Source organism: Zea mays, chromosome 7, assembly GCF_902167145.1.
Source record: "Zea mays cultivar B73 chromosome 7, Zm-B73-REFERENCE-NAM-5.0, whole genome shotgun sequence".
Classification (NCBI taxonomy): Eukaryota; Viridiplantae; Streptophyta; class Magnoliopsida; order Poales; family Poaceae; genus Zea; species Zea mays.
This window is the reverse complement of record NC_050102.1, coordinates 29229314-29247215: the sequence shown is the minus strand read 5'-3', so window position 1 is coordinate 29247215 and position 17902 is coordinate 29229314. Positions and strand designations below refer to the sequence as shown.

The 17902-nt window shown below is 53.3% G+C and overlaps 1 protein-coding gene across 6 annotated transcripts in view; it reads right to left on the bottom strand.

Moving 5' to 3' along the window:
- Positions 1-17902, bottom strand: part of LOC103632191 (uncharacterized) — a 57559-nt gene that overhangs the window by 13735 nt on the left and 25922 nt on the right. For 5 of the 6 annotated variants that reach the window (XR_002263601.3, XR_002263600.3, XM_020541230.3 and 2 more), the window contains exon 5: positions 245-496. Coding sequence is in view for 4 of the 6 variants with exons in the window: in XM_020541230.3 (XP_020396819.1) it covers positions 253-496 (244 nt within the window). In the remaining 2 variants the exon portion in view is untranslated. Of the gene's footprint in view, positions 1-32; positions 497-17902 lie in introns of those variants that run through there. The other variant, XM_035960867.1, reaches the window with a different exon arrangement.

Sequence of the window (17902 nt, the reverse complement as noted above, 5' to 3'; positions counted from 1 at the left end):
CACATGACATACCGCATAGGGAGATCAGAGACTGCACATAACCACATGCTTCGTGTGCTACTGATTTTTTAGATGATGAATTCAGATGTAATTTCACACGAGTATATTGTTTGTTCCACAACAATCGGCAGCTTACTGTAAATCTACGAACTTATGCTAAACAAAGGTGAAATATAAATATACCATGTAGTACATGAGAAATAATTGGACCTTGGCGCAATGTGGGCACTATACCAACACATACCTGACAACTCACTCCAAAGAGTCATGCAGTTGCTTTTTAGATGTGTTTTCAACACTGGACACATCATATTCCTTTCGTTTACGACCTGTTCCAGGTGGACTAGACGATTCAAGGTGTGGTTCATTGGAGAATCCATGGTTGTGCTTTGAGATGTACATGACAAACAATGTGTTGGGATCATTGCTGTTCGGCTGCAAAATCTTTGTTGCGCTGCATCCTGTCGACTTTCTCCAAATGCATGTGCAGTAAGACCTGAAAATTTACATTATAAGATAACTGAAAATATTACAGATTTCCTCAGAGGTCCTATAATCATACACAGAAATATTTACCTATTCGGATGGTAATACAGATTAAGAAATGACGAATTCACCTGCTGGTAATCTAGGACCAGTACTTCATATTTTGCTGGAAGTACTTCATATTTTACAATTAGTAAAACACAACTTATGCTTATAAAGAGGATCTCCAAGATTCTTTTTTTAAACACACTCTCTAAATCATATCATTTATAGAGCCATTTGAATAGAAATAGCTCTCTCTATATTTCCACCCTTCAATAATTTCTCTATTTCCTGTGAGCAATCTAGATAGCCAACTCAGCTCTCCATCTTTAGTTTGTGAGAAATCCGAAATAGATGGCGACAATATTTGAAGATATAATTGAAGAAGCTGTTTGAGAGCACTATTGCACTAAAATTTGTATTTCTAACAATAAAGAATGATATAAAGACTCTTGGAGTTGGCTCTGAATAAGAAGTGCCTAATTATAATTTTAAAATGCTTGAGTACTAGTTCAATTATATAATCTTAAAAATGCTTGAGTAAGACACACAATTTATGGCCCGTGCTTCGCCTCCCCCACGCCCCTTCCCCAGGCGTCATTGCCCTGTCTCCCCCTCCCGGGCGCCACAGCAACCTTCCAGAGCCTCACGCTGGCGGCCACCGTGGCTCTGGCAGCCACTACCAGCGCTGTGTGTCCTTCTCGTGTAGCCTCCCCTACCCTGGCGGTGCCTGTTTCCTTTCCTTCTCCTGCCTTTGCTATAAGATCCAAGGCGCAACGCTGGAACAAATCCAGTCCAAGCTCTAGTGTTGTTGCCTCCTAACGTGATGCCCTATTATCTTCTCCAGTTGCCACAAGCCCTGTGCCCATCTGGAAGTCCTTACACCAGGTTGACTGGGATGATGCTGGTTGGCAGATGTATGAGTGCTGGTGGTCTCGTCTGAGACAGTTGCGCGTTCCACCTCGCCCCTGCCACCCTATCCCTAAAGACTTGAAGGGTAGGTGCTTCAACTGCTTGTCACCCTCACATCGTGTAGCGGACTGCCGCTATCGGACGCATTGATTCAGGTGTCTGGGCTGACCTCTCTGCTCAGCGGCTGGATTGGCGCCTGGTAGCTCGTGCACCAAGCAATCATCGCCGCATGAATGCTCAGTCCTTGGCGAGTGTGTGCACCTCTACTGCTGACCCCGATGATGATAACAATGTGGCTGGCGGGTGTATGAACACGGTGCGCAATGTTGGACATTCTTCGTCGGCGTCGCTTCCAGAACTGCTGTGCTTCCATCCCTGTTGCAGCCAACTCGTCCCCTTCATGCCCGAGCGGTGAAGAATCTGGAGTTGACAGCCCCCTAGCATCCTAGATACTCATACAAGGCTCCAGAGGTGCTGATGTGTCCTTCCTCGCTCAGCTGAGCTAGAAAATGTGGAGAACGAGATGCGGCGGGTGCTCATCGTCACGCAGATCAGAGAATCTGAGGGTCACCGCAGCTATGATTTCTTTGTCCAGAGCTTCAATCTGCCTGAGGATTCTCTGGTGTTCCACCATGTCTCGTAGGTGGAATTCTTCCTCTGCTTACCTAACAAGGCTACCGCAATTCGAGTATACAATGGAGGATAGCTGATAAGGCTGGATATCGAGCCAGCTCAGCTCGTCCGAGTTCAAGCTGACTCGTTAAGCTAACAAGCTGGCTCAGCTCGGCTCGTTAAGCTAACGAGCCATAGAGTCAGCTCGGCTCGGCTCGTTTACGAGCTCGAGCTGGCTCGTTTAGCTCGCGAGCCAGAGCAGAAAAAAATATGTATATAATAATCAATTTCTAGTTAATTCCAAACTAATTTAACAATAGAAAATAGTAATTATACTCATAGTTTCACAGACCACATCAATGTACACACGAAATTAACACAACTCATCACTCATCAATTCACAATTCACACACATGTTCATCAGTTTAAACCACAGTTATATGGCAACGACTGCTATGCAAGCAGTCCTTCTGTGCAAGCGTGCAAGCAAACCATCTGATCCATTAGATCGTGATCCAACCGTAAGTCACATTTAACACTTAAACCCTTCCACCACCAGCTCAATAATCTTTATAAAAAACCCCCTAACAAATTATGGATGTATCTGTGGTTGGATCGTAATCTAATGGATCAGATGGTTTGCTTGCACGCTTGCACAGAAGCACTGCTTGCATAGCAGTCGTTGCCCAGTTATATTCGCATAGCCAATTTAACACATAGACACAGTTCATCAATCATTAGTATAACTCATAGGCCATAGAGACCACAAATACATATAACATGTTCATCAATTGTTACGTAAACGATATGCATATAGTTTCATTTTGCTGAAATGTGATAGCTCGTGAGCTGGCTCGTTAACAAACCGAGCTAGCTTGTTAACAAACCGAGCTAGGATGTCAGCTCAGCTCATGAAAAAAATCAAACGAGCCGAGCCGACCACGAATCGAGCGAGCCGACGAGCCACGAGCATTTCGTCCAACCCTAATAGCCGATGATCACTAATGCCTTTTGTGCTCACATCGTGCGGTGGTCACGCTTATTCAAGGCTTCTGGTGAGATTTTTTTGGCACGTCGTGGACATTGAAATCAGAGGAATTCTAGCCCATGCTTGGGGTGTCAAAACAACAACACTCCTTGATGATAATTGTTCGATCTTTGATGTGAGCCTAGAGACTAACGAGCAGCGCATAGTTTTCATCGTCCGTGTCTAGAGTGCCTAGCCAGACCTCATCAAAGGATCAACAGAGCTTTTGATTAAGGAGCCTCAGGGCAATGCCAGGGGGGCAGAGCTACGCACTCTTGTACCTCATCATGTTCTCAATGTTTGTTCCAACGCCGTCAACGAATTCTTTGGATGATCTCCAGCGGCGAACGATATGGCGGCGATGGCGATCTTCTGTGGACGACGCCTTAGCGCACGAGCCTAGCAACAGACCAGTTGTGTGTTCTCGAGGTGCAGTTTTTTGTCGACTGGGCCCATTGTTCAAAGGGATAGACGTATCTAACGAAGAGATAGACGCGTCTGCTCGGGGCTTCGTGCCTCCCGGTTCTTCCTTCGGTAACGACGATTCAGCGTCCACTACAGTCTTCAATGCGTCGACCGAGGCTTGCTTCGGGAGCGCAACCCCCCCCCCCCCTTGTAACCTGCAACGGACTTCACTGCTACGGCGGCAGCCACTTCTTCCAGACCACATCTACGGTGGCAGCCCTTTTTACCTAGGGCACGCCTGTCCATGGGGTTGATGAGGCTTGCCTCACCTGCGACTTTGTTTGAGTATTCTAGTATTCGCCCCAATCCACATGTATTGAGGTGGATTGGGGTGAACCCCAATCCACCTCAATACATGTGGATTGGGGCGAATACTAGAGTACTCAAACCAGCCCTGCAAGGTTTGAGGTCCCTACCTCCCCAATGGGCGAAGCAACACCTGTCCAAGGGTTGAGGAGGGTCGCTTAACATGCAAGGGTTGAGGCCCCTACCTCCTCTGTGGACGCTGCAGTGGAGAATTTTGGTTTAAGGACTCGTCCTGCTTTGGACTCTCCCTCTATGCTTCTCTAATATTGCTGCGAGTCCATGTTGCATTCCTTGGAGCCTATAGTCCTGTACGGCTGCTAGAGCCTCCTGGCTCCTTTGTTTCCAAGGAAGCATCTTCAAGGGTGTCAGCACCCACTATCACGCCAAGGATTAGGAGCACCCCTGAGACTTGTGATGGACAATTAAAGGGGTACTCGATGTTAGCACTAAGCTTGACAATGGCGAGTGTTGATGCGTGTGGGTATGCGTTGTGTGTGTCGTGTGTCGACAAGGTCCGGCGCGCATGGGAGGCAGGCGAGCTACACCATGGCATGGTGATGGACCGGAGTCAGGCATGCATGTATAGGGGGTGGTTGGAGTGGTGGCGGGAAGATCGCTAGCCGTTAGGCGTGTCTGCAGGTCGTGCGGGCGAGCGTGTCGCGTGGGCACGACGCAGCGCATGGGCACGGACATGGGCACAACGCAGCGCATGGGCACGGACATGGCGAGGAAGTCGGGTGGTGGAGAGCTCTGCCACGGCTATTAATCAAAGGCTAAGTTGTAGGCGAGTAGTGGCCACGGCGTTCATCGCCCAACCAAGTGCATTGTTCATCTTCTTCCTTGCATCCATGACCGTGTGAGTGAGGGACAACGAGTTCCTAGGCAAGGTTAGGGCCAACACTCGAGATGGCGTTGTGAGAGGACCTAGGCTACGTCTTCGGTAGCTCCAAACCCCCAGTGAGTTCCCCTTCTGCTGCAAGAAATCTCTACTAAGCAAAATCACAAGGCTTGTGGATGGTTTATTCCACCCTGTGTGTGTTCAAAAACAAGGAAACAAGGGTAGGCCTCCCGGTTCTTTACCACAACGAAGTACGAGGGTGGCTGGGGTTGGCCCCTGTTAACAGATTAGATTCTCTGTCGTCATCTTGGGCTCCCAATCAGCTATATATGGCTATCTAGTTCCTAATTGATCTTGATTGAGTTTGATTGATAGTTATAAGGATAGCTAGAGATATGAGGGGATCCTGATTCGCTCCATTACTATAGATAGAGATACGAGATCTGATTGGTTCTGATTCTATAAACCACACAGATCTCCTCCCTACATATGTAACCTCGGCTCTCTCATCTATTCATCAAATATACAACAGTTCATCTGCTTTCATGGTATCACGAGTCTAGGTTTCACCCTGCACACTTCCGCTGTCTAGCGCGCCTCCTGGTGCTGCTTCCACTCCCTCTCAGCGCACCTCCCGGTGTTGCACCCGAGGCTGCTGACGCCTGCGCGCTGCTCATGGCTGGTGACCATTCTCCCCCAACCCATCCTCATGTGGCTGACGCCCACCCTAGCGCGCTCGCTGCTGCCGAGGCAGAGCGCGCCCAGCAGGAAAAGGCTGCCCGCCTCCACGCCCGCGATCTCGCCCTTGCGAGCGCTCGTGAAGCTGAACGCGAGGCGGCTGCAGCCGCCCAGGAGCGTGCTGCGATGGACGCCCTCGCGCGTGCTGCCCAGGCCCGCGCCGCCGCTGCTCCTGTGGACAACGACATCGCCTCCGACCTCTCCATCCACGACGACGCCTCTTCCGTCGCCACCACACGCAACACTCTTCTCCATGAAGTTGTTGTGTTGATCAACCTCCACGCTCGGGCAGTTGATGTCCAGAATATCAGGGCTCTCATCCTTGTCCTCCTCGACAACTCCTCCACCCTCTACACTCGGTGGCGCGACGCCTTTCTCCTCGTCGTCGGCAAGTACTCCTTGGAGGGTCACGTTATCAACGACGACTACGTTCCTTTCTCTCCGGACTGGGCCCGGATGGACTGTATTGTCAAGTCTTGGATCGTCGGCACCATCACCACCGAGCTTGCTGACGTCGTCCTCATCCGCAACGCCACTACTCATGGTGCTTGGCTCGCCATCAAATCCCAGTTCTTGGGGAACCGGGAAACTCGTGCCCTCTTCCTTGACGCGGAGTTTCACAACTTCCGCCAAGGAGATCTCTCCACCGACTACTGCCGCAAGCTCAAGGGGATGGCTGACGCGCTCGGTGACCTTGGTGAGCCCGTCTCTGACCGCACTCTCGTCCTCAACGTCATCCGCGGCCTCAATGTCATCAGCGGCCTCAACGACCAGTTCAGCAGCATTGGTCTTCATCTTTGACGTGGGTGACCTCTCCCAACCTTCCTAGAGGTGAGAAACGATCTCCTTGAGGAGCTGACGATGGCGCATCAATCTGCTACACCGGCCACCGCCTTGCTCACCTCCGACCCGCCTAAGTCGTCATCCAAGCCAAAGCAGCAGCAATACCAGCAGCAGCGCGGCAAGCGTGCTGGCAAGAAAGGCAGTCGCCAGCAACCCACCAGGGCAGCTCCTGGTGCCCCCAGCTCCAGTCCCAGTGTGGGTGGACAGTGGCCCAACCCCTACAACCCATGGTCTGGGTCCATCCACATGTCGCCTGGCTCGCGGGCTCATGACGCGCCTTCGGCTCTTCATCATGTTGTTCCTTCACGGCAGTTGTCGACACAGCTGCCCCAGTCCCTTCTCACCGGCGTTCAGGGGCAGTGGGCTGGTGTCCAACCGCAGCCCTGGTCTTCCGCTTCTACAGCCCGACACCGTCCCTCCTAGGGATGGCAATGGGTACAGATTACTCGCGTGCCCGCGGGCACAAACCCTATAGGGTGCGGGTTTGGATTTGGGTTTATACCCGCAGGTAAGGGTACGTGTTTAAATTTGTATCCAATGGGTTTATCTTCGCGTGTATAAAATGTTTGAACCCGTGCACGTATACCCGCGAACCCGATATATATATAAGTTCGGTCTCAGCAAATCCCCAATCCAGTTCCCGTGCATACTCTGCTTGTTTCTAAGCAAACTTGTATGCTTGTTTCTAAGCAAACTGTATGTGTTAGGAAACAGTATGGTTGTTTGTAAGGATTACTATTTGGAACTGAAGTTGTTGTATGCTTGTTGTATGGAACTATTTGGAAATTGCATGTGTTTGGAATCATTGCTTGTTGTATCGAACTGGATGGATTGTTTGCTAGTAGATGCTTGGCGGGCACGCGGGTTTGCTCGCGGGTCTATTACACCTGTGGGTGTGCCCATGGGTCTGTTGCGCCCGCGGGTGCCAGGTGCGGATGTTATACAGTACCCGACACGGGTTGCGGGCACGGGTACGAGTTTGCTATTTCCTGGCGGGTACGGGTTTATGAAACCAATACCCACGGGTTTTGTACCCGTTGCCATCCCTAGTCCCTCTCTCCCTCCCTTCCTAGGATCAACAGGTTCTACTCTCCAACTTCCAAACTATGACGTTGCAGCCTCCAGCGGAACGAGTGGTTCTTCGACTCCGGCGCTAGGACTCATATGTCCTCTGATGTCGGTATTCTCTCCCGATCCACCCCTACACAACAACCTTGTTCCATTATTGTCGGTAACAGAAACTCTATTCCTGTCACCTCCACTAGTCATACTGTTCTTCACAACTCCCTTCACCTTAATAATGTTCTTGTTGCACCTAACCTTATTAAGAATCTTATTTCTGTGCTTCAGCTTACTTCCGACAATAACTGCTCTGTTGAATTTGACCCTCTTGGTTGTTCGGTGAAGGATCTTCCCTCACGGAGAGATCGTTCGTTGTGACAGTTCCGGTCCGCTCTACTCGCTACGGTTTCCAGCTTCCACCTTTCATGTCGCTGTCTCTCCATCATTGTGGCATCAACGTCTTGGACATCCTGGTCATGAAGTTATGTCTAAACTAGCGCACACTTCAGGGCTCCCTTGTAATAAAAGTGTTGCTAGCGATACTCTATGTCATGTCTGTCAGTTGGGTCGTCACACGCGTCTTCCTTTTAGCATGTCGTCATCCCGTGCAACTAAGAATTTCTAGTTAATTCATTGTGATCTTTGGACTTCACCTGTCCTCAGTAATTCTGGTTTTAAATATTACCTGGTTATTCTTGATAATTTCTCACATTACCTTTGGACTTTTCCCCTCCGCCTCAAGTCTAACACTTTTACCACCCTTGCTAATTTCTTCACCTATGTGCATACCCAGTTTGGCATTTCCATCCAGGGAGTTCAGTGTGATAACGGCCACGAGTTTGACAACTCCAGCTCCCGCACTTTCTTCCTCACCAAAGCCGAACGTATTATTCGCACCATCAATGACACCGTTCGTTCGCTCCTTTTTCAGGCAAGCGTCCCTCCTTACTGGGCTGAGGCTCTCAACACCGCCACTCGTCTTCTGAACATCTTGCCCACCAAGACACTTCACTTGTCCACACCTCACTATGCCCTCTTCGGCGTAGCTCCAACATATACTCACCTCCGTGTCTTTGGTTGCAAATGTTATCCCAACTTATCTTCCACTACTCCTCACAAACTCGTCCCCCGCTCTACCTTGTGTGTCTTCCTTGGCTATTCCGATCATCACAAAGGGTATAGATGTCTCGACATTCACTCCAACAAGATCATCATTTCTCGCCATGTGGTCTTCGACGAGTAATCTTTTCCCCTTTTCCCTTTGCCGAGCAGTCTTCCACACCGTCTGCTACGGATTTCGAGTTTTTGTTGGACACTGACCCTCCCGTGCCCGCTCCTATTGGATCAGCACGTTCTTGTCTTCCTACAGGTTTTACCTGCACAACCATGTGCGGCTCCTGCAACAACGCCAACGGAGTCTTCCGCACAGCCACGTGCGGCCTCCGCAGCAGCTAGCCCATACGTACTTGTGCAGCTTCCTACAGCTGTGCCGAGGAGGTCTCCCCTGCAACCTGCGGCATCCAACGCTACTCCGATAGCCACACCTGGCGACATGCGTGCTCAGCCACGTCTTGTACGCCACCGATTTGATGGGTTTGTCTACACCCGTCGTTCTGCTCCAACCACGACATCTGTGGCTCCTGCTGCAACTTCTTCACCACCACCAGCATCTGTCACTGCTACACCTCCGACTGCTGCTGCTGCTCCACCACCGGCAGCACTTGCAGCACCTGTCGGTGCCTCTCCACTGGGTTCTGCAAGGGTAGCACTGTCGGTGTTTTGGGTCCGACCGCGCACCCAGGGTTGCCCCTCGAGGTGCTTTTTGGAGTAGGACGGTGTTATCGACTGTAGCTCGATGGTTCGTGCCAGATGCACGAGAGACAGTGGACAATTTTGTACAGGTTCGGGCCGCTTTGAGACGTGTAATACCCTACGTCCTGGCGTGGATACTTTGTGTGGTGGGTTACAAGGGGGTTCTCTAGTATCAGGGATGTTAGAGAACTAAGTAGATGGCTAAGTAGTGAGATATGTTTTTGAGGGGATGCCGCCTAGGCCTTATATACTCGACCGTGGGGCGTTACATGCGGATATGATAACAGCGTCTGCCTAAGTAATAGTGAACCGACTGAGCTTATCTCCCTATAATTCCGCCGACCTATCTCCGTTCAGTTCCGATGTGTGAGGGTACCGTATGGGAAGGTCGGGTCACTGTTGCGGTCGTTGCTCAGATTCATCGGACCGTTCTGGGCTCAAGCCAATCCAACCTTGCATCAATCCACTTCACCAAACGTTCCTCCTCAGGCCCACGAAGGGATGGCCTTGCGAAATATTGGGCCCAAGGCCTTTCGTGAGGTCTTTCAGCCTTCTAGTGGACCCGGGGGATATCCGTCCCCCACAAGCCCCCAATCTTTGAGTTGATTTTGAAACAATCGGCTCAAAGATTCTAGGTCCAGCTTGCAGTTTTTGATTTTGATAAGGAAATGCCCTGAAAACAAGTTTGTCGAGCCGTTGCTTCTGAACTCTGAGTGACTCGGTAAAAACGATCTTCTGTTGTTTTCTTCTGCCATTATTCATCGGCCTTCGCTTTATTCCTCAGAAATCGGCACTCTGTCTCGGGTTTATGCTTTGGAGATCAGCATTCTGCTCTTTGGAATTCAAGATTCATTGGGTGCACCGAAGGTGTACCCAATGGGTGTAGCCCCCGAGCTTCGAGTGGATTACTAAAAATAATCCACTCGAAGGTCTTCATTTCGAGTCTTCTCAGAAATCATTTTTATCTTCAACTCATGCTTTAGAAGTCAGCATTTTTTATTTTCATCTCATGCTTTAGAAATCAGCATTCTGTCTTTTTGGGGTTGATGATCCATTGGGTGCACCGGAGGTGCACCCAATGGGTGTAGCCCCCGAGCTTTGAGTGGATTACTGAAAATAATCTACTCAAAGGTCTTCATCTCATGCTGTTTTTAGGAATCATCCTTTCATTTTCGCCGAATGCCTTAGAAACCAGCATTATATCATCAACTTTATGCTTTAGAGGTCAGCATACAGTTTTGCCTTTGAGATCGAGCATGCGATCTGCCCATGTCCTGTTAGGTTTGAAATTTATTTGATCTGCGACAGATTGAACGTCCGGTAGATGGCTCTTGGCTAGTCTTCATATCACTTTGTGCTTCAATGCTTCTGTTGATTAGACTTGTACCTCATCAGCTATTTTTGGCTTTCCCCCTCATTATCCATAAGCCTTCTAAGGCTGATCTAATACTGTGATGGATAAGGTTGCAAATAAGCTACCAGGGTGGAGGGCCCCTCTGCTGAGCAAGACTAGGCGGTTGGTAATTGTCACATTAGTAATTTCAGCAATCCCTATTCACTTGATGATTGCCTTGGACCTGCCCAAATGGTTTTTCAAGGCCATTGACAATATTAAGGCCCATATTGGCCCATATACCTATCTATATATATGAGAGTCATCAGGGGAAACCCCATCTATTCTCAATCTCCAGTTACGTAACAGACAAAAGGAGGAGTTTTCTTTGGAAAGGTCAAGAACAAGACATCAGATGTAATTGTCTAGTGTCCTGGGCAAAAATTAAAAGGCCTTACATGTTTGGTGGCTTTGGTGTTCATGACTTGGAAAGAATGGGGTGGGGCCTGCGCATCCGCTGGTACCGTAAAGACTGATACTTCCAAACCTTAGCATGGGCTACAAATTCATATCTCTAGACAAGCCCAATCCTTCTTTGAGATGGCAGCCATTATAACTATTGGGAATGGAGGGTCTGCTAAATTCTGGGCAGATAGGTGACTGCAGGGCAGAAGTGTGGCTGAGTTAGCCTCAAATTTGTTGCGTGCAATCCCCATTAGTGATTAAAAGGAGTACAGTGAGCCAGGCACTTTTCAACAGAAGTTGGGTCTCTGATATCAAGGCAGCCCTAACAGTACAGGTGTTGATGGAATATCTCCTCATTTGGGAACTGGTGGAGAGCATGGTGCTACAGCCTGGTACCCCAGATCAATACTCCTAGAAGCTCTCTTTTTCTGGACAGTACAATAGTAAATTAGCTTACAATACTATGTTTATTGGCACCATCACATTCTCTCCTTAGAAGCAGATTTGGAAGACTTAGGCTCCTGCAAACTGCAAGTTTTTATCTGACTAGCCATCAATATCCATTGCTAGACATCAGATCGCTTGGCCAAGCGAGGGCTTCCACAGCAGCCTGCCTATCCCCTTTGTGATCAAGGTATGGAAACTATCAAGTATCAACCCCATGCTTGCTTCCTGCTTGTTTGCTAGGGAGATCTAGAATGTAGTGCTCCAAAGATTAATTCCTGTTGTAAGACCACTTGGGGCTGACAGTTGCTTCTGTTAGAGTGGACGTGCTGACCAATTCAACCCAAAAGCTTAAGTTGATAGGAGAAGGTAGTCAATCCACCTATACACTTCAACACCCCCACTCACGTGCAGCCAGAGAGAAAGGCGCAAATGTGGAGATAAATGGGTGGATGCACAAATAAAGTCTCTGTCATGATTCAAACTTGAGACCTCTGGCTTTTATACCATGTCTGGCTTTTATACCATGTTAGAGTGTATGTGCTAACCAATTTAACTCAAAAGCTTAAACTTATGGGAGAAGGTAGTCAATCCACTTATACACTTCAACAGTTTCTATTGGAAACCCTAACCCTAGAATAGGGTTGGGTAGTGTACTAATAGAACACATAACTGGACCAGGCCCATTACAGGGGACATATAGCTATACCCCCCCTGCAGTCACAACTCTATCTAGTACAGATGTTGAGACTAGATCGAAAGTCTAGAAATACACTCGACAGTAACCCCTTGGTGAAAATGTCGGTGAACTGCAGTGTGGTGGGGACGCTGAGAACCCGAAAGTCGTCGACAGCCACACAGTCGCGGACGAAGTGCAGGTCGATCTCCACATGCTTGGTGCGCTGGTGTTGCACGGGATTGGTGGAGAGGTAGACGGCGCTGATGTTGTCGCAGTAGACAAGGGTGGCGCGCTGAAGGGGGTTGTGGAGTTCGTGGAGTAGCTGGCGCATCCAGGAGGCCTCGGCCACGCCGTTGGCCACAGCGCGGTACTCGGCCTCTGCACTGGAGCCGGAGACGACGGGCTGCCGCTTGGCGACCCAGGAGACGAGGTTGGCGTCCAGAAACACAGCATAGCCCGAAGTGGACCGGCGCGTGTCGGGGTAGCCGGCCCAGTCGGCGTCAGTGTAGACCACAAACTCCAACGTCGGGGAAGGTCGAAGTAGGAGGTCGTAGTCGAGGAGGTCGTAGTCGAGGAAGCCACGGAGGTAGCGTAGGATCCACTTGAGAGCGGTGAGATGGGGCTCTCGTGGGGTGCGCATATGGAGGCACACCTGCTGGACGGCGTAGGCGATGTTGGGCCGGGAGAAGGTGAGGTACTGGAGCGCGTCGGTCAGGCTCCGGTAAGACGTCGCGTCGGTGACCGGGGGCCCGTCGTCCTCAGAGAGCTTCGCCTGAGTGTCGACAGGTGTGGAGCAGGGCTTGCAGTCAGACATGCCAGCCCGCTCCAGGATGTCGATGGCGTACTGGCGCTGGTGAAGGAAGAGACCCTGGGGCCTGCGCTCGGCAGTAATGCCAAGGAAGTGGTGGAGGGGCCCCAGGTCCTTCATCGCAAACTCCCGCTGGAGGGCGGTGATCGTGCGTTGTAGAAGGTCGGCGGTGGATGCCGTGAGCACAATGTCGTTGACGTAGAGTAGGAGGTAGACGGTTTCCTCGCCACGTCGGTAGATGAAGAGTGAGGTATCCGACTTGGCCTCAATGAAGCCTATGGAGGCTATGTAGGAGGCGAAGTGGTTGTACCAGGCCCGCGGCGCCTGCTTGAGGCCATAGAGGGAGCGGTTCAGCCGGTAGACCAGATCCGGGTGAGCGACGTCGACGAAGCTGGTGGGTTCGCTGCAGTAGACAGTCTCCGTCAGAGTGCCATGGAGGAAGGCATTCTTAACATCGAGCTGATGGATCGCCCAGTCCCGGGAGAGGGCGAGGGCGAGGGCGAGGACAGCGCGAACGGTGGTGAAGTTGACGACGGGGCTGAAGGTCTCATCGTAGTCCACTCCGGGGCGCTGGGTGAAGCCCCGAAGGACCCAACGGGCCTTGTAGCGATCGAGGGAGCCAGCCGATGTCAGCTTGTGGCGAAAGAGCCACTTGCCGGTGACCACGTTGGTGTCGGGAGAACGTGGTACCAAGTCCTAGGTGTGGTTGGCCAGCAGGGCCGCGTACTCCTCCTCCATAGCCTGACGCCAGTGCGGGTCAGCGAGGGCGGCACGAACGGAGGGGACCGGGGAGGCGTCCAATGGAGTGGATGTCATATCAACTGCAAGAATCAGCCGAACGAAGGACACCGGTGGTGCGCCAAGTCACCATGGGTTGGACATGCCATGGGTCGTGGTGAATAGCGACCGGGTGGTACACCGGCGGCTCAGAGCGGGATGTCGAGACGTCAAGTGCCGCGGGCGCAATCGTCGCGCGCCGATGATAGACGACGGCGGGCTCGGCAAAGCGGGTCGTGCTCGTCACGGGTCCGCAGGTGCCGAGGGAGTGGAGCTCCCGCGGCGGTGGTAGACGAGGGAGGGGTCGGCGAAGCGCGTGGCGCTCGTCGACGAGGCCACGCGTGGTGCGGTAGAAGCCGACGGGGCCGCACGTGGCGTGGTTGTGGTCGCGCGTGGTGCGGTAGAGGTCGACGGGGCCACACGTGGTGCGGGTAGAAGGGCGAGCGGAGGCGTCGGAGTTACGCATGGCGCAGGGGAGGTCAATGTGGCCGCACGTGGCGCGGCCAACGGTGCAAGGCGAGGTTCCTGGGGAGGAGGGGTAAGCGGATCAGACTCAGAGGGAGTCGAGATCGGCGGGTGGGGAGGAGCCTGCAAGGGGAAACGCATCTTCGTCGAAGACGACGTGGCGAGAGACGATGATGCGGTGGGAGGCGAGGTCAAGGCAGCGATACCCCTTGTGGTTAGGAGAGTAGCCGAGGAAGAGGCAGAAGGTGGAGCGGGGGGATAGCTTATGCGAAGCAGTAGCAGAAGTGTTAGGATAGCAAGCACAGCCGAATATGCGGAGGTGGTCGTAGGAGGGGGTTGTGTCGTACAGGGCGAAGTGGGGAGTGGGATGGCTCACCGTCGTCGAAGGAAGGCGGTTGAGGAGGTGGGTGGCGGTGTGCAAGGCCTCTGCCCAGTAGCTGGCAGGGAGAGACGCCTGAAAGAGAAGGCAGCGGATCATATTAGTGGTGGTGTGAATCATGCGCTCGGCCCGGTCGTTATGAGCAAAGGTGTAGGGGCACGAGAGGCGTAACTGGACGCCATTGCTAAGAAGGACCGGGAGGCGTGGTTGTCGAACTCACGGCCGTTGTCGCACTGCAGGGCACAAACTGGGTGGATACCTAGGCAAAGAAGTGTGTGAGAGTGGTGAAAGTGTCAGACTTCAATCGCAGGGGAAAAGTCCAAAGAAAATGGGAATAATCGTCCAAAATCACCAAATAATATTTGTATCCAAAAAGACTGATTACAGGGGAGGTCCAAAGATCACAATTAACCAGGACAAAAGCCTGCTCGGCCCAAGAAGACGAATTGGGAAACGGGAGACGAGTATGTCGGCCTAACTGACAAGCATGATAGAGGCCCTCAAAATGTTTCCGACTACGAGAAGAATCTAGACGACTGGAAAGCTTGGTCATGACGTAAGGTCCTAGGTGGCCGAGACGACGATGCCAAGTGGTGGTGGTGGCGGAGACTAGGACGGGAGGTGGGGACGCATCTGTGGATGAAGGGCGAAGTGTGTAGAGTGGCCCGGTGCTGTCACATCGGGCGAGAGGGGTCCTGGTGGCCAGATCCTTCACAAAAAACCAGAAGGGTCAAAGTCAATGGAACAGGAATTGTCGGTGGTGAACCGACAAACAGAATGGAGATTGTGAGTGATGTGAGGGGCGATGAGAACGTCGTTGGGATAGAATGGTCCGGGGAGAACCGAGGCACCTACTGAGGTGATCGGCAGAGTGGAACCATTCCCAACGAGGATCGAAGTGGGGTGGGAGGAATGAGGTGGGTGAGAACGAGATAACATGCCTACAGTAGGGGTGGTGTGGTAGGATGCACCGGAGTCGACGACCCAGTCAGGGGAGGGTGGAGCCAACACCATGGTGTGTAGGTGGCGGCAAGGCCCATCCTCTAGCAAGTGGCGACCAGGGAGTCATGGTGTGGGTCCCCGGAGGCACGAGGTGAGGTGGAGACGGGGTCGTCGGGGGCACGCCGTATGGGGGCATGCCAAAGGCAAGTGGCAAAGGAGCTCCGTAGGTGGGTGCAGTCAGGAGAGCCGACGCCTGCGCAGGAGGACGGGAGGCACTAGGGGCCTGACCCGGCCACATGGAGATGGTGCCGGTCCAGGGGTTGTAGATTGACGGCCAGCCCTGGCCGCCCCCCGGCTGGTGGAACCTCCACGCGTAGAGCTGCTACCCCCGCGTCCGCCCTTGCGGGTGCGACGACCGCCGTCGATGGTGGAGGCCGGACGAGGGGCCGCAGGGGTGGTGGCAGGAAGACGGGTGGGGTCCCCGGTTGATGAGGTGCGAGGGTCGTGGCCCCCGGAGGGCGCCTGACCACCAGGAGGAGCGCTGTATAGTGTCAGGGCCTGAGCCGGTGCCTCAATCATCATGGTGAGCTCCTCGAGGAGAAACTCATTCTGCACGGCATGGAAGGTGGGAAACGGCATGGTCCGCTTGATGAGAGCCTTCAGGTGGCCGTACCGGGGGTTGAGGCCACGAAGAAGGTTCACCACCAGGGTGCGGTCGGTGACAGGCGCGCCGAGATCACGGAAAGAGACCGCCATGCCCTTCATCTGGCGGCAGTATTCTTCCACGAAGAGTTCCGACTAAGAGAACAGGTGGAACTGGACATCGAGGTGGAGCGCTCGAGCCTCCCGATTCCCGAGGAAATGGTCCTCGAGAGCGAGCCACGCCTTACGGGCGGTGTCCGACTGATCACGCATGATGTCCTGCAGCTCGACGGTGATGGTGCCGTGGAGCCACGAGATGACCACGCTATCCATCTGGACCCATGATGGAGATAACGGGGCAGCGGGTTCATCGAGGACGTGGTCAGCGAGGGCGAAGCGCCGAAGGGTGAGGACCACCTGAGCACGCCAGCGAGGGTAGTGGGAGGACGCCGGGTCCAACACGACGAACACGAAGGACTGTATGTTGTGAACCCCAGCGACCTGAGCATGGAGTGCGGCGATGGTGTCGGCGTCGAGTCCGGAGGCATGGGGGAACGCGGGGACCTCCCCCCCCCCGGGGGTGGCACAACGGGAGGGGACGGTGTGTCGCGGCCGTGGAGAAGACGTTGGGCAGTGGTCAGCTGAGTGTTCAAGGCCTGCCCCATAGCGTGTTCCTGCTCTCAAGCGAGGGACACGGCGTGTTGATGCTCTTGTGAAACGGCCACAGCGGCCTGGATGGCGTCGATGGCGGCGGCCATCGCGGAGTTAGCAGGGGGCGCCGTGGGAGCCCAAGTGACGTGGGGGATCGATGGACGACTAGTTTGAAAGCCAGGGGGCGGCGGCCGGGAGACTTGGTTCGGCGACGGGGCTGCGGAGTCAACGGCGAGTGCGAGGGCACCCGTGCACGTCGAGTAGCCCGAGAGACCGAGCCCAGCAGCACACATGCTGGCAGCGGCGGCTATGGCAGCAGCAGCTGCGCTGTGCGCGGGTGCAGTGGCCGCGGGGGCAACGGTGGTGAGGGAGCCGCGCGGAGGGGCCGTGGGCGGCCACAGCGCCGTAGGAGAGGTGGCCGCCAAGGGGGTCGTGGTAGTGCTCGTCCACGCCGAGGGCATGGCAGGCTGCCAGGGGAGGGGGCGCGCCAGGGAGGTCTGCCATGAGGCGGCGCGGCGACTGGGGCAGGAGCGCCAGCGACTGTCAGGGAGGACGCGCGGCCAGGGCGCGGCGGCACGGGCGTGGCTCGGGTCGTCGCGGGCACGGTTGGTGGGGGCACAGGCGCGCGCGGCCAGGGGCGGCATGGGCGCGGCCGGAGAGCTCTCGGGAGCGCGTGGCCAGTGTAAGTAGAGGGACTCTAACTCTCATCAAGAGGATGACACTATGAGTTGGGGCAATTTTTTGTTTATTTCCTCAAACACTACACAATGCCATACCCTTAGAAGGGTTGGGGACACATATTTATAGCCCTAGGGGCTGCACTACACTGCACTACACACTACACTACACGCTGCAGCACACGGGTGCTGTCCTTTAGATACTAAAGTGCAGTCAAAACTGCTGTGCTGCTACTGCTGTCCTCTGCTGTGCTGCTACTGTTGTCCTGCGCAGTCAAAAGACTGCTGCTGCATGCTGTCCTGCTGCAACTGCTGCTGTCCTGCAGCAGTCAAAAGGTTGCTGCTGCTGCGCAGCCAAAAGACTGCTGCTACTGCTGTCCTGTGCAGTCAAAAGACTGCTGCATGTTGTCCTGCTGCAACTGCTGCTGTCCTGCAGCAGTCAAAACTGCAACTGCTGCTGACCACATGACTTATTCCATCATTCTCCCCCTAAGTCT